This window comes from Sminthopsis crassicaudata, chromosome 4 (assembly GCF_048593235.1).
Source record: "Sminthopsis crassicaudata isolate SCR6 chromosome 4, ASM4859323v1, whole genome shotgun sequence".
NCBI lineage: Eukaryota > Metazoa > Chordata > Mammalia > Dasyuromorphia > Dasyuridae > Sminthopsis > Sminthopsis crassicaudata.
Genome location: NC_133620.1, coordinates 111,889,909 through 111,913,602, shown reverse-complemented (window position 1 = coordinate 111,913,602; position 23,694 = coordinate 111,889,909). Strand labels below are relative to the sequence as shown.

Here is a 23,694-nt window from a genome sequence, read left to right as displayed (position 1 = left end):
GAATCCCCAAAATCATCTAATGCTGGGCTTTTTAAATTTTTATTATTTCATGTCCCTTTTTGTCAGTGTAGTGAGGGCTATGGAGAAGCCTATCCTTCTTAGAATAATGTTTTTAATAGCTTAAAATAGAAGTTATGAAATAAACTAATTATATTGAAATAGTTAACAAATTTTTTGAAAAGTTAAGGACCCAGGTAGTTAGGTGGCATAGTGGATAGAGCACTGACCTTGAAGTCAGGAGGACCTGAGTTCAAATCTTGCTCAGACATTTTATACTTCTTAGCTGTGTGACCCTGGGCAAGTCACTTAACCCCAATTTACTCAGCAAAAATAAAAATAAATAAAAATAAAAATAAATTAAGGACTCCCAAGTTTAAGGACCTCTGATTTAGTAGATCTTCATCATTTTTTAAGCTAAGGAAACAGGCCAAGAAAAAAGATATGACTTATTCAAGATCACAAAACTTTAGCTGGAGTAACAGAATGTTGTATTACTGAAGGGATTAACTTATATCATACAATTATATATATATATATATATATATATATATATATATATATATATATATATATAAATTAATTTATATATACATGCACATATGATATAGTGTATATAATATAGTATATGATTATAACAATACCACCAATAGTCATGTTTGTGTAAACCTTTAAGATTTACAAAGGATTTTATAAATGTTACTTCATTTGATCCTAGAAGTTTTGCACAATTATCATCTTCGTTTTATAGATGAGGACAGTGAGGTTTTAAAAAATTTGTGACTTGGCTAGAGTCACTCAGTTAACAAATATCTTGGGGGTATATTTGAACTTAGTTCTCTCTGAATACAAACTCAACAATACTGTCCACTGTGTTGTGTACACTGTCACGACACTTTAGGCTCTGTGAGTATCTTCTCCTCTTAAATGTTTATGCATTTTCCAAACAATACTGTCAGTACCATCAATGACAAATATCATCCCAGCCCTTTTCACATCACAAATTCTAATTTTTAAAACTCTAAATTAGTGTTAATTGTCTGTGAAGTTGAAATGGGTATTCAACCCATAATCTCACACTTCTTTGATCTTTACCTTGTCTAGCTACATCCTGTTGACTGAAGTCTCACCTAAAATCATGTCATGGATAAAAAGTAGAAAGGGGAATCTTTCTGAATTTTAAATTTGTTGATATCACAAGTTCATAGAATCTTATTAAAAAAAATTCTACCTTCTGCTTACTTGGTTCCAGTTTGATTCCTAAACAATACAAACTCAAATTTATTTAAGTTCTCTCTATTAAAGTAGTTCCAGTTTTCAGTCTGCTGAATCCTTTTTAAAGCTTTGCTAATCTACTTTCTCTCTGTAGTGATGTGTAGGAAGGTGTCTTTATTATATGTGTTGCTCTTTATATTCAAAAATGATGTGATGGCAGCAACTGTTATGGCCAGGTGTGCACAGCATACACAGTGACTGCTCTTTTGTTAGTGGCTGCAGCAGTGGATCAGAGAGTCTAGTACTATTCACCTCACTCTCCTTGAATTGTGAACACATAATAACCAAAAAAAAAAAAAAAAAAAAAAAAAAACCTTTAAACTTAGTATTTACTAAAGTAAAACTTTAGTTGATTTAGCTAATTTTTTATTGAGTTGACTTAATCTATTATTTGTTTAGATGTCAAGAAGATACAATATATGATAAATTGTAGTGAGAAAAACATTGAATATGAAGTTAAGAGATTTTAGCTTGATTTCTGACTAGCTGTGTGAACTTGGGCAAGTCATTCAATCTCACCTGGATCTCAGGGTTTTCACCTATAAAATGAGAGAGTTCTACCTGATGATTTTTAAGGCCACTTCTACTTTTAAAATTTTATGACTCAGATGTAAACAAAGTTATGATTCAAGAATTATAGACTCAAAGTTGGAAGCTGTATTAAACATTATTCCAATATACCCCCTCCCTGCTAATCTCTTTTGTGATGTATGCAAGAGATCTCCCAACTTCTGCTTTAACCCCACCATTGCTCAAGCCTCCCTGCTTTTTCCTTATGTAGGCAAGTATAACTGTTCCATTGGTTTGTCTTTAGAACATTCCTTAAGATCTTAATGTTTTAGTATCTCTAATAATTCACATTTTAAGAGTTTCTTAATAATATTCACAGATTCAAAGTAAAATTTCTGCATCTAGCTTCTTACTCTCAACTATGCTTACAGTGTAGTTAGCCCATTCTCCCTAAAAGTTAATCTGTCCCGAATGCATGTTCAAGGTATCCAGTTGTCTTTTCCATTTCATCTTATACTTTTTTTGATTATTACTTGTAGACTGATCAGAAACAGGGTGACTTTTTTGAGTCATATTTCTCTGTATGTATGAAGTCCTGCATTTAGCAGGGAAAAGATCAATCACTACATCTGAATTCAGGTTCCACTTCTCCCTATAGAATTATCCTCTATAAAAATGAGGAGTCAGACTAGATGACATTCAGAGTTCATTATAGCTCTAAATCTTTGGGCCAATGATCTATAATCTTATTTACTATTATCTTGACAATGTAACTAACTAGAAATTTCATTATGTATAATAGGGGATAGGACTTAGTAGTTGAATGGTATAGGGAGCTCCCAAGTGAAGAAATTCACTTTACCAATGGAATTTTGCACCTTCTCTGCTATTTAGTCTTAACAATTTGCCTACTGTACTGAGAGTTTATGTGAAATTCACATAGCCAGCATATGTTAGAAGTGAGATTTGACCTAAATCTCCCTTGCTTAAAGGCAAGATCTCTATCCATAATACCATAAAATATCTCTATTTCTTTTGGTATTGTAGAAAAAAACATTTAAGAAACAATTTAAAAAGAGAATATGGTTTATGTGGAGGGGATTCCTTTTTGCATTCAGGAAACATAACTTCTCTATGATACAGAATCATATAATTCCATAATCATCCAATTAATTTCATTACATTTTGAAGAGACTAAATATGGTTCTGCACCTTCTTCTCAAAAGCAGCAACTGTGAGCACTAAAACTTCTTAGACACAAATTTCATATGAATTTCATGTACAGGTCTATAAGTCTCACTGACAGAGTGGACTGTCCTGGCTCAATAATTGATGTACTGAAAACTCTCTAGGTAGACCATGATTTGGATATTTTATGGGCTATTATGTCAAGGATCTATGTCAGACAGGATGCTATACACAATGCCATATAGAAAAATTATCATCACTTGCAAAACTACTGGTATTTTTATGTACTTTGGGGGTAAGTACAGCTAGGGGAAAACTATGAAACATTCTCTAATTATCCTGGATTTGTTTTAAAGACAAAAGACTTTATTTTTTTTCTGATCACCAAGGATATATTCTGTATCTAATAAAAATATATTCATGTCCATAGGTCCTTGATTCATAAAGTTTAATAATCATAAAATTACAATTCAATTAAATAATCGTTTTTAACAATGCAATTTGAAATGTATATTGCTAACTAAGAATTTGTTCATTCCAAATGTGTACAGATGTACTGTATTGTATACAAATGAATACACAAATGTATGTCGTTAATTAGCAAGAATTTCTAGACTATTGTACTAATTTTATTTTTATTTTTCAGAAGAAAAACACATTCAAAAAATGCCTTTGGAATATAACATCTTACTTAACCCAGGAACTATGACACCATTGATCTATCCAGTTGGTTATGATCACTTTACTGTGGTAAAGAATCTGACCCCATATACACAGTATGAAATAAGGATACAAGCATGTCATAATGGTGAGCATACTTCATATCCTTTGTCTGACTGAATCAAGTATCAAATTTTACCCCTCCCCACAAAAAACGAATACATATATTTTTAATATAACTAAAATAGCTAGCATCTCATTTCTCTTTTGAAGTGAACTGTTTACCTAGAAAAATCAGTCTGGTATTGAGTGGTGCATTATATATTTCTGCACTTTATCATGAATATTTAACTGTAGATTAAAATGTTAGTCATTTTTGTATGTGTGAACACAAAGTCCTGTTTTATAAAGTACTTTAAAAGAAAAACACTCACTCATATGAAAGTCTTTAGAAATGTAAAGCAAACTGGGGAATACAAAAGCTTCAGAGAATATAGATTTAACTTAGTTCATTCCACTTTTTATGGTTATAATATTGGATTAAATCTGAATAAACATTTTCCATTTTATAACACTTGTCTAACCTTTATCTCATATACATTAAATATTCTTTAATAAGCAGCTTGTAATCAGTAATATCAACATTTGGACAAGCCCTCCACTTCTCTTAGCTTTACTTATTTTATTGAAAATTAGACAGATAAAGCATTCAGTTACATTTTAGTCCCTAAGTCTTCCAAAATCATTTACTTATTTCAACATTAACCCAGGATTAGGAAGATAAGGCATGCATTTCTTTTTATGGATAAGACATATATTTGTATATGTTTTATCCCCCTACAAGGTTATAAAATCTTTGAGGTCAAGGGCTATGCTATTTCTATTATATTTTAATCTCTAGCTCCTAGTATGGTGTTATAAGTGCTTTATATGCATTTATTGATTTAAAAACAGATAGCAATGCATCTCATTTCAGCTACTGGAAACAGTCTCTGATAATCACTTTTTCTAACTTTTTCTTACATGCACATTTTATATGAGATTAGAAAATGTAGATGTTGGTCCTCACACCACTTTGCTCAATAGTGAGCATTTTAAGTCCTTTATATATACCAAGTTCAGTATCCTATTTTTGGATCTGACTACCTCTACATTACCTCAGATATATAATCTAATATCAATTTATCCAATCTATTCTTACAACTCCAAAATATATTATCACTGGAAATTTCAATTTTTTCAAGTTACTGTTGCTCCCTGTGGAATTTATAAAGAGTTCATGGTCATCTGTCTTTCTATGATTTCTCTCAGCAGCTGAAATATGATGACACTACAATTCAGTTTCAAAAGTGCTTTCTACAGGTTACTTAAAACATAAACATTATTGACTTGAAGATCTTTCTACTTTCTTTTCTTGCCCTCATTTATCCCAGTTCACTTACACATTCAGTCATGTCTGTCAAGATCATTCTTTCATTGATTTTTAACATAAGGTCAGCTTGTGATTTTCCATGTGATTAGAAGAGAGCAGTTAAATTCAATTGATTAAACATATATTTATGCAGTGGCAAACATCACACTGAAATATTTTTTTGAGTCTTCGACGTGCATGATATGGTATTTTCTCTCAACAAAACTTTACCCCTTTCATTATTTTTATGGATTATAATATTGGAATCAGCTGATAATGTGACCATAACAGCTAACAAGTGAAGGTGTGATCTATCAGCATTTTGAATAAAAAAGAGAAGACAATCAATATCAATCTTTAATTGGGATCTGAAATTTCTCCCTCAGAAAAAACTTACAATTTATAATACACCTAAAGGGAAAAAAAAGACTAGTTTCAGCATTGTTCTCATGGCTTTTGGAAAATAAATTTTGTTCAAGGAAATATTTTACAATTTCTCTTTATGACAATTCTTCATATTCAAAATGTTTTCTTTAATATGAATTTTCACATAAAATTTCCTGTAACAACAAATTCTTATATGCATATATGAAGCACCATAGATATGAATGGAATCAATTATATCCAAGTCAACATTGATAATGTATTAGGAAGAATTATCCAGGCCCTTTGCTGGTTTTTCTTCTCAAATATTCTGCCTGACTTACAATTTTTTTGCTTTTCAGTAGCACCTAGATTGTAGCATTTAAAAAGAGCAAAAATTCAGTTACTTTATTTGTTAGCATTTCTGATGGCAAAACTAGTTTTGTAGTTGATATGAAAACAAACTTTAATAAAAGAAGAAATAAAAGAGTATTTGAGGATGTTGGATCACTGACCTTTATTTATGAAAACATCAGAGACTACAGAGCCTAAGAATGATTACCTATAATTTTATTAAACCCTATAATATGACCAGGTAATTGAATCCTAGATTTACAAACTATGGAGGAAATGATTTTATAACAAGAGATCTTAATAATATTTTGTAAGTCTTTTGAACTACTGAGGATCAACCTATGTAAAAATTTATGTTCATCTATATAATATCTCATATTTTTATCTTGTCTATTTTGTCATCTATTTGTCTATATCTACCTGCCAATCTATCATCTATCCACTTATCCATTATCTATCTATTAATCTATCCATCTGTCTGTCTGTTTACCTATCTACTTGTCCAGGCTTATCTACCTAAATCATCTGCCTATTTTATAATCCATTTGTTTAAATTAACTATCATCTATTTGTCTATCTATAGATCTCTATGTATGCCTGTCTCTCCATAAATATATTGGTCTATCCAAACATCTCAACAAATATATAGTAAAACAGAACCTCTTTGAGGGTAGGCACTGTTATATATCTTTATATCTCCAATGCCAAGTTGAATGTATTGTTTATTTTTTCAAGAATGTTTTCGAGTTTATTAATTTTAAGAACTCTCAAAATTAAAACAATTTTCTACAACTATTCTACAACTACAACTACAACTATCTGTTCCCAAATTACTTTTTCAAAGAGTTTCTTTGAAGAGCAGAGTAGTTATGTAACTTTCCCAGAATGACACAGCCTGTATATATATCAGAGGCAGACCTTTAATTCAATGTAGTTCTCATTCTACAAAATTGTACCTTGTGTTATATATAATAGATATTTCTTAAATGTTTACAATATTGATTTCACTTAAGTATAATGGAGAAAAGGTATTATAAAAAAGAAGTAATAGAAGCTAATATCCAGAAACAGAGACTAGTTCTTACAGGATTCTTTAAAATTATTTTTAAGATAATCATTATGAATATAAACAAGGTTCTGTAACTTTCTTAGAAATATAATTGTATAAAAGATCTGCTAAATTTTTTCCCTAGAAGTATAGTAACATATATTTAATGTTCATTTGCTTGGGAAATTCAAACAAATTTTTGTACTGATTGTCAGAAATTATCTTTTATTATGATTCCATGTGAAAGTTAAGATGCAGAAATATTACTGTATCCCATATATAGTGGCCCTCAGTGGTTATTTTTTTTAGAAATGAGATGGCAGACAATCAGTTATATAATGAACTAGGTTGTCCTCAGTTTAGTCACAAAGATTAGCAATCATTTTTAAATATTTTAGTTAATTTTCCAGTTTCTCTTTTTTAGATTTATATGGATAAATATAACATTGAAATCCAAACTTGCCAAATGTAGGATCCTTTCCCTCATCCCCTACTTGAAAAATTTATTTTTTGGTTTTTCCTCCAGATGGCTGTGGAGTCAGCAGTGGTACCTTGGTGACAACTTTTGAAGCAGCTCCCATGTACCTGAACTCTCCTTTTCTTATGACAACTGGACCTACCAGCATATTAATTAGATGGTTACCACCTAAAAAGCCAAATGGAATCATCATCCATTATTTTATTCACCGGTAAAATTCTAACTATTCTTATTCAATATTTAAGCATTTACAGAATTCCTGTGTGATGGAATGCACTGTGCCCTTTGTTCACAAAAAAACTTCCTGGATGATGACCAAGGAATGAGAGATTTATGCAGAGACACATTCATTTAATTAGTAAATACAAATGTACAAGTATATTGACTGTTTTGACTCTTTATTAAGCTAGACCAGATCTAACCAGCAAATTGAATCAAATTACCTGGTTTATTGTAACCAATTAATGATCAGTCAACAATAGTTAGATTATAAAGAAATAGTAACTATTTTATGAGACATTTGGTTCTAGTCTAAATGCCATACTCACTTAAAATTTGGAAAATATAGTTTAAACCACCCAACTATTAATTTGGATATGATTGTTTTGAAAGGTACTAATTAAAGATTTCATAGAATCATAGTCAGAGAGGTAGCTAGGTGGCACAGTAGATAGAACACCAACCCTGAAATCAGGAGGACCTGAGTTCAAATCCAGCCTCAGACACTTAACATGTCCTATCTGTGTAACCCTGGATAAGTCATTTAACCCCAATTGCCTCAGCAAAAAATAAAAAATAAAAATAAAAATAAAGAATCAGAGTCAGAGGTGGAAGATAATCAGAGATTATGTATTTATTGTTAAAATGAAAAGATTACTCTCATTTTTCAGAGGTCACTGAGTCACAGAAAGGTTCAGTGATTTTCCTGAAGTCACACATGTATTAAACAGCAGGCCTGAAATCTGAACCTAAATTACCTAGCTCCAAATCCATACTTTTTTTTTTTGTTGCCACACCTTTGCCCCACTTCTTCCATCACTGATGTGATTCTTGTTTGTCATGTAAGGATATAGTCTGTAAAAAACAGGGATCATTCTTGCTTTTCAGGATTTCAATAGCTCGATCATTTACATCTTGTCAGAGATGCAATACTTTCTCTTTACTTCCTACAAGCTGGCTTTTCATTTACATTCCTTTTGCTTCTGAAAGTCAACAGGTATCACTAGAGAATTTTTTCCTCCTCTTCCTTATTGTGTAGTCTCATTATAAATGATGATAAGTATTTTTAAGAATTAAACAAAGAAAGGAATGAAAGAAAGGAATGAAAGGAAGGAAGGAAGGAAGGAAGGAAGGAAGGAAGGAAGGAAGGAAGGAAGGAAGGAAGGAAGGAAGGAAGGAAGGAAGGAAGGAAGGAAGGAAGGAAGGAAGGGAGGGAGGGAGGGAAGAAGGGAGGAAGAAAGGGAGGAAGAAAGAGAGGGAGGGAGGGAGAGAGGGAGAGAGGGAAGGAGGAAGATTTATTGATTTATTGATTTACTATATTCCAGGCACTATGCTAAGTGTTTTAAAGATATGATTCTTTTGATCCTTACAGCAGCTCTAGAGGAGAGGTGTTATTTTTTTTTCTATATTTGACATTTGAGGAAACTGAGACACACTGAGGTCAGATGACTGTCATAGGGTCACACAGCAAATATCCAAAGTACAAAATTCAACTTCCTGACTCCTTCCTGACTCTTAGATCAGTGCATTATATACTACACAGCCTCTTAGAAGTCACGTAGAGCAATACTTTAATTTTATAGTTCAGGAAATTGAGGCACAGAAACTTTAACAGTCATTCTGTGAATTGATAGCATTATGTCAAGAAGCCAAGTCTCAGACTTTGGGGCTTTTACCAGTATGTCTCACTTTCTCAGAGCCTCACCTGTCTACATATGGCATCATGAAGAACCTTGTACAAAGCAATCTGAACTGAATCACTGTTGGGAGTTAATTGTCTAATACAGAAAACACTGATAGAAAATATCATAAAGGATATGTATATAGACAAATGCCTACAATAAATATGTTGAGTGTATAAAGCATGCCAAAGGTTTCTTATCAGCCTTTAAATTCATTGATCTTTGTGATGAAATCCAGCCCAAGGTCCTTATACTTTAGACTTGATCTTTGTCCCCATGTAGCTTCTCATATCAAATCCCTTATCTTAAAATGCAACTTCCATGCAGAAATTGAGAGTTTTTAGCAAAATTGCCAAAAGAGGAAGTATTATTGAACTTCTGGTTATGTAAATGATATTACTGAAAATGAGCAAGCCAAATTTCTTCTCAGCAAACATTAATTTGAAGAATAATATTTCTGATTCAAATACAACACGAACATGTAAAAATGACTAATGTGAATTTACATTTTACGCTAAGCACATTAGTGCAGGCTCTAAAAATGCCCATCCTCTGGAAATAGTTTTCTTTCATCTACTTAATGCTAATTGTATGAGAAAAGCACATCAAATCCCTATTCTGAATAAGGGGAAATAAAGTATCTGTTATAGCCCAGGACGTGGTTTCACTCTGTTGGTTTTGTAAATAAAGCTCATGATTATGTTGAGTATTCCATGGCAGCTATAGAGAGGGAAAACAGGAAATATAATGCAGAAAGCCCGCTTCAATGAAAAATACTGTAAATTGAATTTGACAGCATTTGATGGCATTTGATTATTCTAGTCACAGCCAAACAATGATATAAAGAGTAATATGAAACAGAATGTGTTACTGCCTAGCAGACTCAAAAGCAATAAACCTTCCTCCAATGTGACACAATCACTTCACAATCATAATTGTAGCCTGTTGGATACCTCTGAGTACAGCAGAAGGGCACTGACTGACATAGATACATTTTGTTTTTTATTTAAAGTGAAATGAAAATGGCTCACTGGGGCTCCAGATACAATCGTTATATTCACCTACATAGGCATGAATCACTTGGCAGTTATTTCAGCTGAAGTTTAAATGTGCTTAGACAACAACAATATCAAATCTTTCTTCGATAGCTGCAAAAAAAAAAAAAAAAAAAAATCTGAAATTTGTAAGGACAGGAATAGAATGTAGGCACATGGTTCTTTTTCATTCCAAGGCTCTACATTGGCCCTTATATCGTCATAACAAGCAGCCTGCAGTATTTCTGAGAAGGTGATGACATGTAATTTCTTCTTCATCATTTGCCTTCTTATTGTATGACCACCAAAGGAAATTCGTTTAACTCAACTACAGAATATTTGGTGAACTGGCCTATGCAGATCTTTTCATTAAAATTGCAAGAAACTTGTTTGTCAATCTCATTCTGAAAATGTTTGCAAAATGATTGTCACTCTGCCAAAAAAAAAAAAAATCCCTTTTTCTCCCCCCTGATAATTTTATTCTGTTGTGTAAATGGTTGCCTTTGGATATTATCAGATTAAAACCTGTCTGCTACCCCCCAAAAGATAAAATGTTTAGAATTTTTAACCCATAAAAGGCCATGACTATAAGTTACAATACTGCCTTTTGTTTTATTAGTATTACCTAATATTTAAATTATGTTATTGATTATTTGAATGCTATATGAGAGAAGTTTCCCTTATTGTCTTTTGAAAACTAATGATGAAATAAGTTTTATAATGGTAGTTGGAACATCAGACATTAGATCTTTTGGGAAATTATATATACATGGTTTAGTGCCAGTTTATTCACATATTGTAGAAGCTACCATATTGAGCAGGTGATTATCTTATCAATGAATAATTGGTTTATATGATAAAACAAAGACCTTTCAACACTGCTCTCAGCTTATGTCTTTCTTTTCATAAGCTATGTTTTCATTGGGTAGAATTTGTCAGACCACCCTATGTGAATGCCATTTTACTAGATGCTTTACCAAAAAATAAATAAATAAATAATGCATCCATACTATCTAGGAGACTATTACAAAAGAAGAAATGGTGAACATTTTCTCAGAATGATATTGGGTAATGTATTATGCAGTCTAGGGAAGTTGATTCTTCAATAAGACATTCAGTCTATCACCATAAAGGATCATAAATTTAGGCTTGGATGGGAACTTAGAGGTCATCTGGGTGAACCTACAAATTTTATAGAAGAGGAAACTGTAATGTATGTACATAATGTAATATATATAATACATATGTATTTATATATAAATACAATAATGTATATTTGTTTATTATATATTTAATGTATTTTATATATTATTTTGTATCTTGTTGCTATTGATAATCAAAGGATCTGGCAAATTCACCTCTATCTAGATTTTATTTTCCTTTCTAATATTTTCCTCAAAGGGATCTTTAACACATATGTAGGCCACTCTCATAAAATATTTTGAAAAATACATTTATTGATGTATTTCATCTTTACATCAGTTTTCTCCCTATTCCTCTTCCAGGCTAAACATTCCTTTTTTGAATTAAAAAACAATCCAAAAAATTATATATAAACCATATCTTAAAATATATGAAACTTCTTTCATTCCCCCTTTCTTTTCCACAAATTATATGTGGAAGTTTTTGTTTCTATTTATGTTTTACTTGTTATTTCTTCAGTCTGCTTGTTTTTCTGTGGTGATTTATATAAATGCAGTTCTTCCCTTTTTCTGGTAGTCTTTTTTAAGCTGAGTAGAGCGTTTATGCCCAACCTCTGAATCATCTTGCCAAAAATCTCATTCTTCAATTTATTAACAACTTACTAGTGTCAACTGTAATGTCCAGGCTAGCTTTCTGGAGTATCTCTGGATGGGCTTTGGTCTCTAGGTGGAGAAATGATGAAGGCAGGACAGCCACCATGAGTCTGGTCAAAGATGGAGTCCAGAGTCTGGAATCTGGAGTCTCGAATCTTCTTTGTGTCTGTGGCTGAGAGACTCTTCTGTGTCTGAGGCTCCCTTAAATACCTCAGTACGATTACATCACTACAGCACACTGAGCATGCACCAACTGTTAGGAAAGCCATTACATCATTATATCACATTAAGTATATGTTTAAAGAACCATTATCTCACACTTTGTAGGTGCTTAGCTAAAAGTACCTTGCTGTCTTTGATTCAAGTACACCTTTTCAGAGTTCTGGCCTTCTATACAGTCAACTGACTTCATTTTTAGCAAAATGTAAATATTTATGTGGTTTATTTTACCATAGAATGCCAACAGATAAAATGGTGTTTGTAAGTTTGTAAAATGGTGTGTGAATCAGTAGCCACTGCTTCCCTTTAAACCATATTACCATTATTTCTGCAGAAATGGGGAGTTATTATGTAGGTCTGAAGAACATTTCAAAGTTGGTTTTATGAGTTATCTTTGACAAATTAACTGTTTCTTGTGATCAGTCTATTGGGTAATGTATTATGCAGTCTAGGGAAGTTGATTCTTCAATAAGACATTCAGTCTATCACCATAATTCTCTTTATACCTTGTGCCCTATAAATTCCAAGGTGCTTCAAAACACCTGGTTTTATAGCCATCATTGAGGGGAGCAATTTTTATGAAGAAAAGGCCCTTCATCCTCCCCATCCCCAAAATTAAAAGGTATGTAACAATGAGAAATTGCCATCTATTCCAAGCCCAAGATCTGAAGGAATGCCTTTGCTCCAGACTACTAGTTCTGTATCCAGCCCAGGCCCTACACTCATCATCCAAAGGAGCCACCTTCAAGGGGACATGACCTGGCAGCATCTCTATACATGTTATAGTCCCAATCTTTTCAGCATCCACAGTTGCTAAAGGCTGGCAAAGGAAAGTTTTTTGCCACCAGAGTCCTTGGTGCTGTCAAATGGTTCAACATCAAAAGCAGATATGCTTTTACCAGTAGAAACAACATTAAAGAAGATGCATCACCATCTGCTTTGCAACTGCACCCAAAGGACCAAGAATTCTTTCCATATGGCATGTTGCAAAAACTTGCTATCTGTCTTGTCTCCTTCATCAGAATATGAGCTCCTTGAGAACAGGGACAATCTTACTTTTCTATTTTTATCCTCAACCCTTAGGACAGTGTCCGACACATCAAAAATGCTTAATAATTTTTTTTTATTTCAGTAGTTATTTACTAAGCACTTAGCATGTACTAGGCACTGTGCTAAGTACTGGGGATAGAAAGAATTTTTTTAAGTTCTTGCCCTCCAGGAAATTATAATCGAATGAGGAGACAACAAGCAATCAAATTTGTACAAATAGGGTATATACAGGTTAATTAGGAAATACTAAACAGAGAGAAGTCACTAGAATTAAGAGTGATTCATGTAGAAGATGAAATTTAAGTTGAGACTTGAAGGAATCTAGGAATCCAGTAATTGGACATAAAAATTTAAGCATGTCATGTAGGAGAAATAGGGAAAATGCCGAAAGTAACATAGTAGAATGTCTTATTAGTAGAACAGGAATGATACAAGTATCACTTGATTTAAGAATAGGTAGCAAGGAGTAAGGCATGAGAAGATTGAAAAGTTAGGAGACAGTATCAAGGAATTGAGTTTGAATTACAAACAAAAGGCCTTGTGTTTTGATCCTGGAACTAATAGGGAACCACTCCATTTTACTGAGCAGAGTGGGGTATATATTGTATGGTTAGACCTGCATTTTAAGAAAATCACTTTAGCACTGAAATAGAGGATGGATTGGAATAGAAAGAGACCTGTGGCAGGCAGACTTACCAACAAGATATTGCTGTACTCTAGTCATGAGACACAGTCCTCAAAAAGTAAGAGGAAAATTTGGAAGGGGATAGGGATTGTTTAGGGAGAAATATGATAGAACTCAATTTTGGACGTGATGAATTTAGTATGTCTATTACCCATCCAATTTATGATGTTTGAATGCATATGTAAGATGGGAGGTTTAAATGATAGATTGAAGAATTGTCAGAATAGTGATAATAATCAAAACTATAGGTGTGGTTGAGATCACTAAGTAAAGTAGTATAGTGAAAGGATGAAAAAGGTATGGGCCAAAGACTGGTAGGACATCCACAGTTAGGATGAGGATCCAGAAAAGGAGACAGAGAAGTAGTTATTTGAAAGGAAGAATTAGGAGACAGTGATGTCTGTAAAACTTAAAGAAAAAAAGGATAGCAAGAAGAAGAGATTAATCAGGGAAGTTGAGAAAACTGAGAATTGAGAAAAGGCTCTTGGACTTGACAATTGTTATTTGACAATTATTATTGACAATTGATCATTGTTAACTCTGGGGAGAGAGGTTTTGGTGGCAGGATGAGATCAGAAGCCAGATTATAAGAGTTTAAGAACATGAAAAGATAGGAGGATAAAAAGATAGGAAGTTGATGTATTTGTTGTAGAAAAACTTCTGAAAATCTTATCAAAGGGCAGATGAGATATAGGATGACAGTTAAGATGGATGAAAGAATTGAGTAAGGGTTTTTAGGAATTTTTAGGCAATAGAGAATTAGCTGATAGACAAGAAAAATGAAGATAAAGAAGAAATTGGTTAAAAAAAAAAAAGGCAAATTGGCTTTAAAAATTGAAGACAACCAGGAGGTGATATAACTTGTTGGAGGAAATGTAATTGAATAAGATCAACCTGTGCATGTAGAAGGGTTTGCCTTGGTAAGGAATAGGGTCATCTCTTTAGGTGAAATAGGTACAAATGAGGCACATGACATCTTAGTGATATGAGGAACAGGAGAGAAGAGGGAGTTCACAGTCAATAGATATTTTTCTTACTGTAAAATATGAGACAAAATTCTCAATATTAGGGATAGGGGAACCTTTGGAGTACATAAAGAGAGTTGAAAATGTTTGGAAGAGCTGCTGTGTAGTGTGGGTTGGTAAGTTGCTAAAGAATGTATAGAAGGATTGCTTATCAATTCATTCATCAGGGTATGATAGCACCATAATTTATCTTTAAGGATGAAAAGTATATAGTAAATAATTATTTATCAATCCATATTTTTATTCCCCTTTAGTGCCAAGTAACATGGTATTTTGCTATTTGGCTTTCTACTAAATTACATTTCAATTTCTCATCATCTCATGAATATCACCTTGACTAGGTAAAAAAGAAAATTACATCATTACAATACAAGTAAAGTTCCACAAAGATGGAAAAGCTTTGATTATGGGCCTACAAGGAGAGCATTTTGAGACATGTTTGTTGGCAATAGGGAAGTAACCAATAGACAAGAAAGGACTGATGATAAATGAGAGACTGGTGATGAACTATGTTTCTGTCATTTCAAAATGATCCCAACCAAATTTGAAAAAAATCTTACCCAAAAAATATTGCTAATTTTTTTCTGTCCCAGCAAATCATTAAGATTGCCTGTTAAAATAGAAGAGTTGCAATCTGTATCAGCAAAAAGTTCCCCAACTGATGAAATTATGGATCTTGTGAAGTATCAAATTATATGATATTGTTAATGATATCTAACATTTTAAAAACTCTACAATTTACCAAGCACTTTACATACATCATCTCACTGGAATCTCACAACAGTCCTCTAACTCTAGTTAGAAACCCCATCTAAAACATGTCTAAAATGATTTTATGCAAAGAATAAGAGATTGGCTATTCAGGAGAAAGTACTTCCAGTTAAATGAGCAGTTGAATCCTAAATCTTAAGTCGATTGAAATGATTACAGCCTGCTCAACCACTTCTGTTTAAAGTTTATTCAGACATGAAGATGTTCTGTTTTTTAGCACCACAGATGGAACCATTTACCTCACCATAAGTTTCATTCATTAAATATTCAACAATGATAAAGAACTAAATACTTAACCAAGTTGCATCCTTCTCTTGTGCTCCTGCATAAATATGGATCTAGAACCATGCTTAATTTTATTACATGCAAAGAGTAAATAATTCACATTTAGAGTCCCTTCCTTTTTTACTTCAGTGTCACGGATTAACTAAAACTTCTCTACTTTTCAGTTGCTGAGTGAAAGTTCAATAAAAGTTATCAACATCATCATAGAGAGGCCAGGACCAAGACTAGAACCTAGGCCTGGAAATGAGCTGTCTTTTGAATGCTGTATAGAATTAAGGGCAAGATGAAGCCATGTGTCTCCAAAGAATGGTGTCTTCAGAGTCAGTTCTGAACTTCAAAGGCCTAGAAATAATCCTACCAGATAAGATCACAGGACAAGGGATGGAAAGAAATCCCATTAAAAAATTTAAAGTCACTTATTTGGAAAAGAAACAGAGGAAAATTCTACACTTAAAATGTAATGCCAGAATCCAAAGAAATGTTTACCATGGCAAATCAATAAAATATTTCAAATCCTAGTACTCTTTCCAAAGTAACTTCACAATACATTTTAAACTGAAGAGAAATATATGGATACCAAACCCAGCAATATGGCAGTACCATATTGTATCTATTGTATGTATTGTACGTATAGTACCATAAGTACTACTTATATCACAATCTAATACAGAAACTGCCAGTAAACCATTATAAAGTATAAAATGATGTGATTTCAGGGAAAAAAAACTGAATGGAATGTTATGTAAGAGAGTTGAAAAACAAAGTTGATATTTATCATGGGATAGTAGAAGTGATATCTAGTTCCTAGTTTTCAGATGAGTCTATATCTTGACTATGTATTACCACCTTCTGAAAACATACAAGAAATTATGCAGCAGGGGGCAGCTAGGTATCATAGTGGATAGAGCACCAGCCCTGAAGTTAGGAGGACCTGAGTTCAAATGTGACTTCAGACCTTTAATACTTCCTAGTTGTGTGACCTTGGTCAAGTCACTTAACTCTAATTGCCTCTGCAAAAAAAAAAAAAAAATTTTAAATGCAACAGGTGAACTCTCACCTGTGAAGTCTCACAATAAAATATTTGTAACATTGCTGTTCAGATTTGCTGAGAGGATATCATTGATCAAATATTCACTAAAAAATCTAAAAGTGTCAATGGCATAAATTAAGCCATATTCCTCAGCAGTACAGCTAACATATTCGATCAGAAAAATTTGGATAATATATCTGGGGTTAGAGATCCTACCCATTCAGGAAATTAGAGAATGTAGATGGTTTTGCAACTCCAGCATGCATGAATGGAGAGTCTGAGAAGAATGGTGACCCAACTCATGAGTCACACAGTAGGCTAATGAACCTGACAAATTAAGTGATTTTGTGGATAAAACTTCTATAGATAGTGAACTGGAGGATGACAGTGACATCAAAAAACAGGCATGTGTGAGCATTACATTTGGCATATATGATGAGATGTGTGGGCAACATCTCAACAGTTGTGGATAAAATTACTAAAAAGGCATACAGCAGCATAAATAGTTTGCTAGACTGTATAAGATCAACTATTTAGAGTTTCATTCCCACACTCTATGCTTGTAAAAGCTAACAGCTTAGAGTGTAGGAATGAAAACTCATGCAATTTGAGCATTAGTATAGACAGTTACACTGCAGATATATCATCGAGTTCTCAATGGGAAGACTAACAAAGATCTTGTCAGATTGTACCTCTTTAAAACCTATAAAGAAGACAGCATACAGCAATCATGGTTCCTGTTTAGACTCTGAATTCAGTATGCTAACTAGGACTGAATTGCTTTTTAATAATATCTTGAGCAATGACTGGATTGTGTAGATGACATTGCAGAATCTTGACATAATCTAAAAACTGTGAATGGTTTAAAACAAGTGAGGAAGATGATTCTGGGAAAATGTAATGTACTGTATTTTTAGGCTGAAACTGAATCTTCAGAAGAACTGAAAGCTGCTCATCCTTCTTCCAATCATGAAAGTGCATCTCCAGAGGAGAACTCGAATTCTTTGTTTTATGATGATGGAAACTGAGTGGACCCATGCATCCTACAAGAGTTATCAGGGAGTGCAAAGAACAGAATGACTTTCAACAAACCTAGATTTTACCATTACTACTATGAAGCTCCTGAGTTTAACAACAGCAATTGTGAACTTTCTCCAAGAATTTCAAACCAAGATCTCTTACATGTGTTTTTGCAGCTATCAAAAACAAAAAATAATGTTATATTAAACAGGCGGATGACACAGATGGTTTGGGAGTGTTCTCCATTCCAATTACAGCTCATGAGATCTGGCTATTCTCTCAGGCCATAAGACTAGTCAGAGCCAAAGCAAGAGCCTATGCTATTTTTCAAACTAGTCAAGTTACATTCACTACCCTGAAGCCTAGTGATTAGTGTCCTAGTGGTAAGGACCAAAGCAGAACACTGTTACAAATGAAAGCCTGTGAAAGAAACTGGTTGGAAGTCAAACAACAGAAGATTATCTGGAAAGGCCAGGATCAAGCCTGAATATCACCAAAGAAAGGAATAATTTCACTAATTCAAAATGCCCCAGACTAGAAGACCCATTTTGAATTTTTTTTGTATGTGAAAAAGACAGAGACTATGGGTTCCAAGAGAAAAAAAACTCTATTTTGGCTACTCTGCTTTCTAGACCTGGAAGAAATGGTTTGGAATTGCTCCATGTAGAAAATAAGAGAAAGTAATGTTCATCAGCCAGGAAGAAACTTGAATGTGTCTTTAAGGAGTCTAAAGGGCAAAAGAAGCCATAAATATATGAACAGTTTGTCTGAGAAGAATTTGTTAAAACCAAACTGTAGTAAAGAAGGGATTATGAACCAGCTGATACTTGACCAGATTAACTGATATCAAATAAATTGATTGTTCTTTAATGATTCAAGTATAGAATAAAGAAAACTGATCTTAGATCCTGAAGATGGAGGTTCAAATCTTAATTCTGAAAACTTGATTAAAGAACTTAATCTTTCTTCCTCAGTTTCCTTATCTGTAAAATGAGGGTGGCAAAATTAGATAATCTCAGAGCACATTTCTAACTCAAATCAGCAAATGCAGCATAATGGATAGAAATTGCAGATAGAGAGATTAAGAGTCATAAAGATCTCAATTCTAATTCTACCAGAAATACTTGTTAACTATGATTCTGGGAAAGTCACTTAATTCTTTCATCTTTAATTTCCTTATCTATAAAATGTAGATAATAATGGCACCTTCCTCCCCAAGTTGTTAAATAAGATAGTTTTAAATGATTTGTAAACCTGAAAGTACTAAATAATTGTATTAATTTTAAATTTCATAACCTTCATTATAGGACACCTACAGTAGAGAGCTCTAGTGGACTTGGTCCTAGAAGGACAGATCTAAAACCCTATAACTTTGACAGGCAAAATTGCCATTTCTTAATGCTTAGTCTTAGTGACTTAACAACATGGAAGCCATTTGATTCTTAAACTAATAATTTAAACCACCTAGCCTTTTTAGTTAAAATAATGCCATGTGCTTTGAGTTAATAAAGTATAGTGGACCAGGAGTCGGTCTTAGTGTCAAAAAGGTCTGCATTCAAGTCCCATCTCTGATACAAAGGATCATAGAGTTAGAGCTGAAAGCAGGCCATCAAGTCCAATATGTTTATTGTATGATCCTGAATGAATCATCAAATCTCTCAATGCTGCAAAGTATCGAAGTCTGTAATTTGTAGAACATTTGCTGATTTGCATTAATAGAGGGGTCTTCTTGCCATTATTTCACTTACACATGAATTCAAAGATCTCTCTCTCTCTCTCTCTCTCTCTCTCCATATATATATATATATATATATATATATATATATATATATATATATATATATATATATATATATGTATGTATGTATATTGCTGAGGCAATTGGGGTTAAGTGACTTGCCCAGGGTCACATAGCTAAGAAATATTAAGTATCTAAGTTCAGATTTGAACTCAGGTCCTCTTGACTTCAGGGATGGTGCTCTATCCACAGTGCCACTTAGCTACCTCTATAAAATGTATTTAAAAAAATAAATAAATAACTTTCATTATCTAAACTTGCCCAGTTTTTTTTAGTCGTGTCTGACTCTCCATGACCTCATTTGTGGTTTTGTTGGCAAAAATACTGAGTGGTTTGCCATTTTCTTCTCCAGCTCATTTTATAGATGAGGAAACTGAGGCAAACAGGATCACGGGAATTTGCCCAAGGTCACAGCTACTAAGTATCTGAGGCCAGATTTAAATTCAGAAGGATGTCTTTCTGATTCTAGACCCAAGCACTCTATCCAGTGCACCACCATTTTAGTTGGTAATGAAGATGCAATGATACAGAAATTGCATAGATGATGATTCAGATTTCTTAAATGACAAAATCAGGGCATTGAAAGGAAGGGATTTTGATTCATCTGTTCTGAAGGACCTCTTGAATTACTACTGCTCCAGAGCTTTAATCTTTTCTCACTCTCTTAATTTTTTGTATAGACTTTTCATATGGAGTATCCAAAGCTACCTCCCACTAACTAAACTACACTTTTAGACTCAAATACTTTCATGAATATTGGGAACTCCAGACACTTAAGCCTTGAATGAGTAGGAGACCAAAGTATACAAAGGGTGGATTTATCTGATTCCTAAAATAGAATCTGAAAGTAGGAAGGTACTTTTAGACACCAGATAACCCATATACTATTTTGTATAATATTCCCAGTTGTATCAAGAGATTCATATCTTATAGAATTCTAAAATGTAAATCTTACTGTGTGATGCATGTATTTTCATACAGATTATACTGGTTCAAACTTCTATTCCTTACTAACAGAGGCTAATACAGAGTTAAGGCACCTATATTAAAAAAAAAACAAAAAAAAAAAAAAACAGCTCAGCTATTCTTCTTAGATAGCCATAGACAAGTAACAGCAATCCATCCCTTCCACTTTTGAGCCCATATTTCCTCACCTATGAAATAAGTAGTTGGATAAGATTATTTCTAAGGTTATCTGTAAATCCTATCATCCTGTCATATCCCTGAGAAAAGGACAGTTAAAAAGTTGCAAGAAAAGTCAAACGTTTTTCAGACTGACCATTTCCTTAACATAGAATAATACCATAACCATTTATTTTCTTTTTGTCTTTCAGTCGTACTGTTGGTTTTGAAGAGGAATCCCTTTTGTTCATCTGGTCTGAAGGAGCTCTTGAATTTACTGATGCTTCAGATACTTTGAAGCCTTTCACACTTTATGAATATCGTGTGAGAGCTCTTAACTCCAAGGGCTCCATAGAATCTCCATGGTCATCAGCACAGACAATGGAAGCCCCTCCTCAGGGTTTGAGAGCTCCTCATGCTCAAGCTACCGGTGCTTATTCTGTGTTGCTAAACTGGTCCAAGCCAGAATCTCCCAATGGTATTATCTCCCACTACCGTATTATCTACCAAGAGAGAGAAAAGGATCCAACATTTAATGTTCCGATTGTGACTGCATTCACAGTGACGGTAAGAATGTAAATGGCACAATTAATTAGCTATAACAAGTGATATTTCTGTTATCTTTTTATGATTTTTGTTGGAATAGCTTAATTAATTTTCTTGACTCCCTTGTAGTTTTTCTTAAGAAGGTCTGAAGCTGTAGAAGTCTCATAAAAAGATAACAAAACAACATAGTTAATGGGAAAAGTACCAATCTGGGAATGAATATTGTTGACTCTAACACTAACTTGAATGATCCATTGTTAAGGGAAATTCTTACTTCTGATATATTCCTGAATATATCCCTGAATTCTCTGTGTCGGAGAGGTAATGTCAACATCTCATGAGAAGATGAGTCCAGTTCTTTCTTTATTAAAGAGATCTTTGAGATTATATAGACAAAATTGCATGAGGCAAAACTGTGGTATTTTGTATGTGATACAAACCCCCTTGGTTTATTTAATTCTATTAAGTACAACTAGTTTTAATGACTGCCACTATGTGTCTAAAAGAGTAAGAAAAGTATGTGATATAATCTCTACCCTCAAGAAGCTCACACTGTGGTTGGAGAGATGGGTCACCTAAAAAAAAAAAATAATAAGTTCTGAATAATACAGGACAGAATATAAGCATGTGCTAAGATATGTACACCAGACAAGAATTTCTATGAGAGTCCAGAAAGGAGATCAAAGTGACTGGTATTGCTTATTGATTTAAATGAAAGAGGTGGGATAAAGTCTAGCTGGAAGGATAAATAGAATGATATATTTTCAAAATATGAGAGAATGAGCTCACTAAATTCTTTAAAAGCCTTTTGAGTTGAAGAAATATTAATGTACAGTATAAGGAATTAGTTTATAATCAAGATTAAAATAATTATTGTAATAATTAGCAAAATTATGAGAAGACATGCATGAGAGAGAGCAGATTCTCTAGGATGACCAGATCAAAATTCAAACCTTTGTCTTCTAATTTCAAATCCTGTGCTCTACCCACTGTACCATGATGTCTCTGCATATCTGCTACAACCACCTCCTATCCTCCTTACAAAAAACTTTTTGCTCAAGTTTTCTTTTCTCCTTTCCTCTAATCTTAGAGGAAGAAATGGCCTTTTTAGTCAGCTCTTACATCTTTACTATTTGTCCTTGATTCTGTTTCTCTAATTTCATTCAAGATTTGACCCCAAACCCTCTTGAATCTCCAATGTTTCTTCTCCTATTAGTTCTTTCTCTTTCACTCAGAAATATTACCTGGGCTCCCTGGAAGCAGAAGTGTCAGTAGAAGAAAAGAGAATGATGATGTAGCTCTTTTAAGTACAAATAATCTACATCAAGCTATATCATCTTTCTCTTTTCTTCTACTGCTATTCTACTTCCACTTCCATTGCAACATGTAAGTTACAATTTCTGTTTCTGTTTCTTGCCATTCATTTACTTCTCAATTATGTAAATACGGCATCTATTCCTGGTTGATAATTTATAAAACTGGGAAATTTTGAAATAGGGACAGAACACCTAGTATTCACCCAGAAAGACTGAAGTTTCAGCAGGAAGCAGGGTGGCAAACATACTTTAATTAAGTTAAATGAGGGTATGGGGACAAAAAGCTCATAAAGGCAGAGATAAGTGGAGAAAAGTGGTACAAAGGCAGATGATATGGAAATGTGCTGGGTTGATGAAGTAAGGCAAGCATTGTGAGGAAGAAGAAGGGGAGGAGAGGCAGAGAAAATCACTCCTGTAATCATGGATTAGCTTTGGGAACATTTGGCAGTGGAGATGGAAGATAATTTACAGGGGCATAAATTAGAGGTCTCATTTTAGATAGATAGATAGATAATTAGATTGATAGACAGACAGATGGATGGATATTTGAAACAGATCAACTCCTACCATATGTTAACTTGCTAACATATCTGAATAATCTTAAAGTCATTGATAAAATTTCAAAGTCATCATTTCAAAATCATTAGTTTTTTAATGTTCTGCTGGTCTGGTGCTGTGGAGATCTAGATTTTGTCTGTAATTTACACATACCACATACAAAAGCAGTGGCTCGATGATTTCTCCTGATTCAGCAGATGTTAACAAAATGCAAATTTTAGTTAATGTATGATACAATTTGCAAATCCAACTCC

At 33.3% G+C, this 23,694-nt stretch overlaps 1 protein-coding gene across 1 annotated transcript in view; it reads left to right on the top strand.

The window, feature by feature from the left end:
* The window catches only part of USH2A (usherin), a 1,025,480-nt gene that overhangs the window by 883,733 nt on the left and 118,053 nt on the right, over positions 1-23,694 (top strand). The window contains exons 58-60 of the mRNA XM_074264677.1: positions 3,620-3,778; positions 7,333-7,495; positions 21,233-21,587. Of these exons, the coding sequence (XP_074120778.1) occupies positions 3,620-3,778; positions 7,333-7,495; positions 21,233-21,587 (677 nt within the window). The remainder of the gene's footprint in view (positions 1-3,619; positions 3,779-7,332; positions 7,496-21,232; positions 21,588-23,694) is intronic.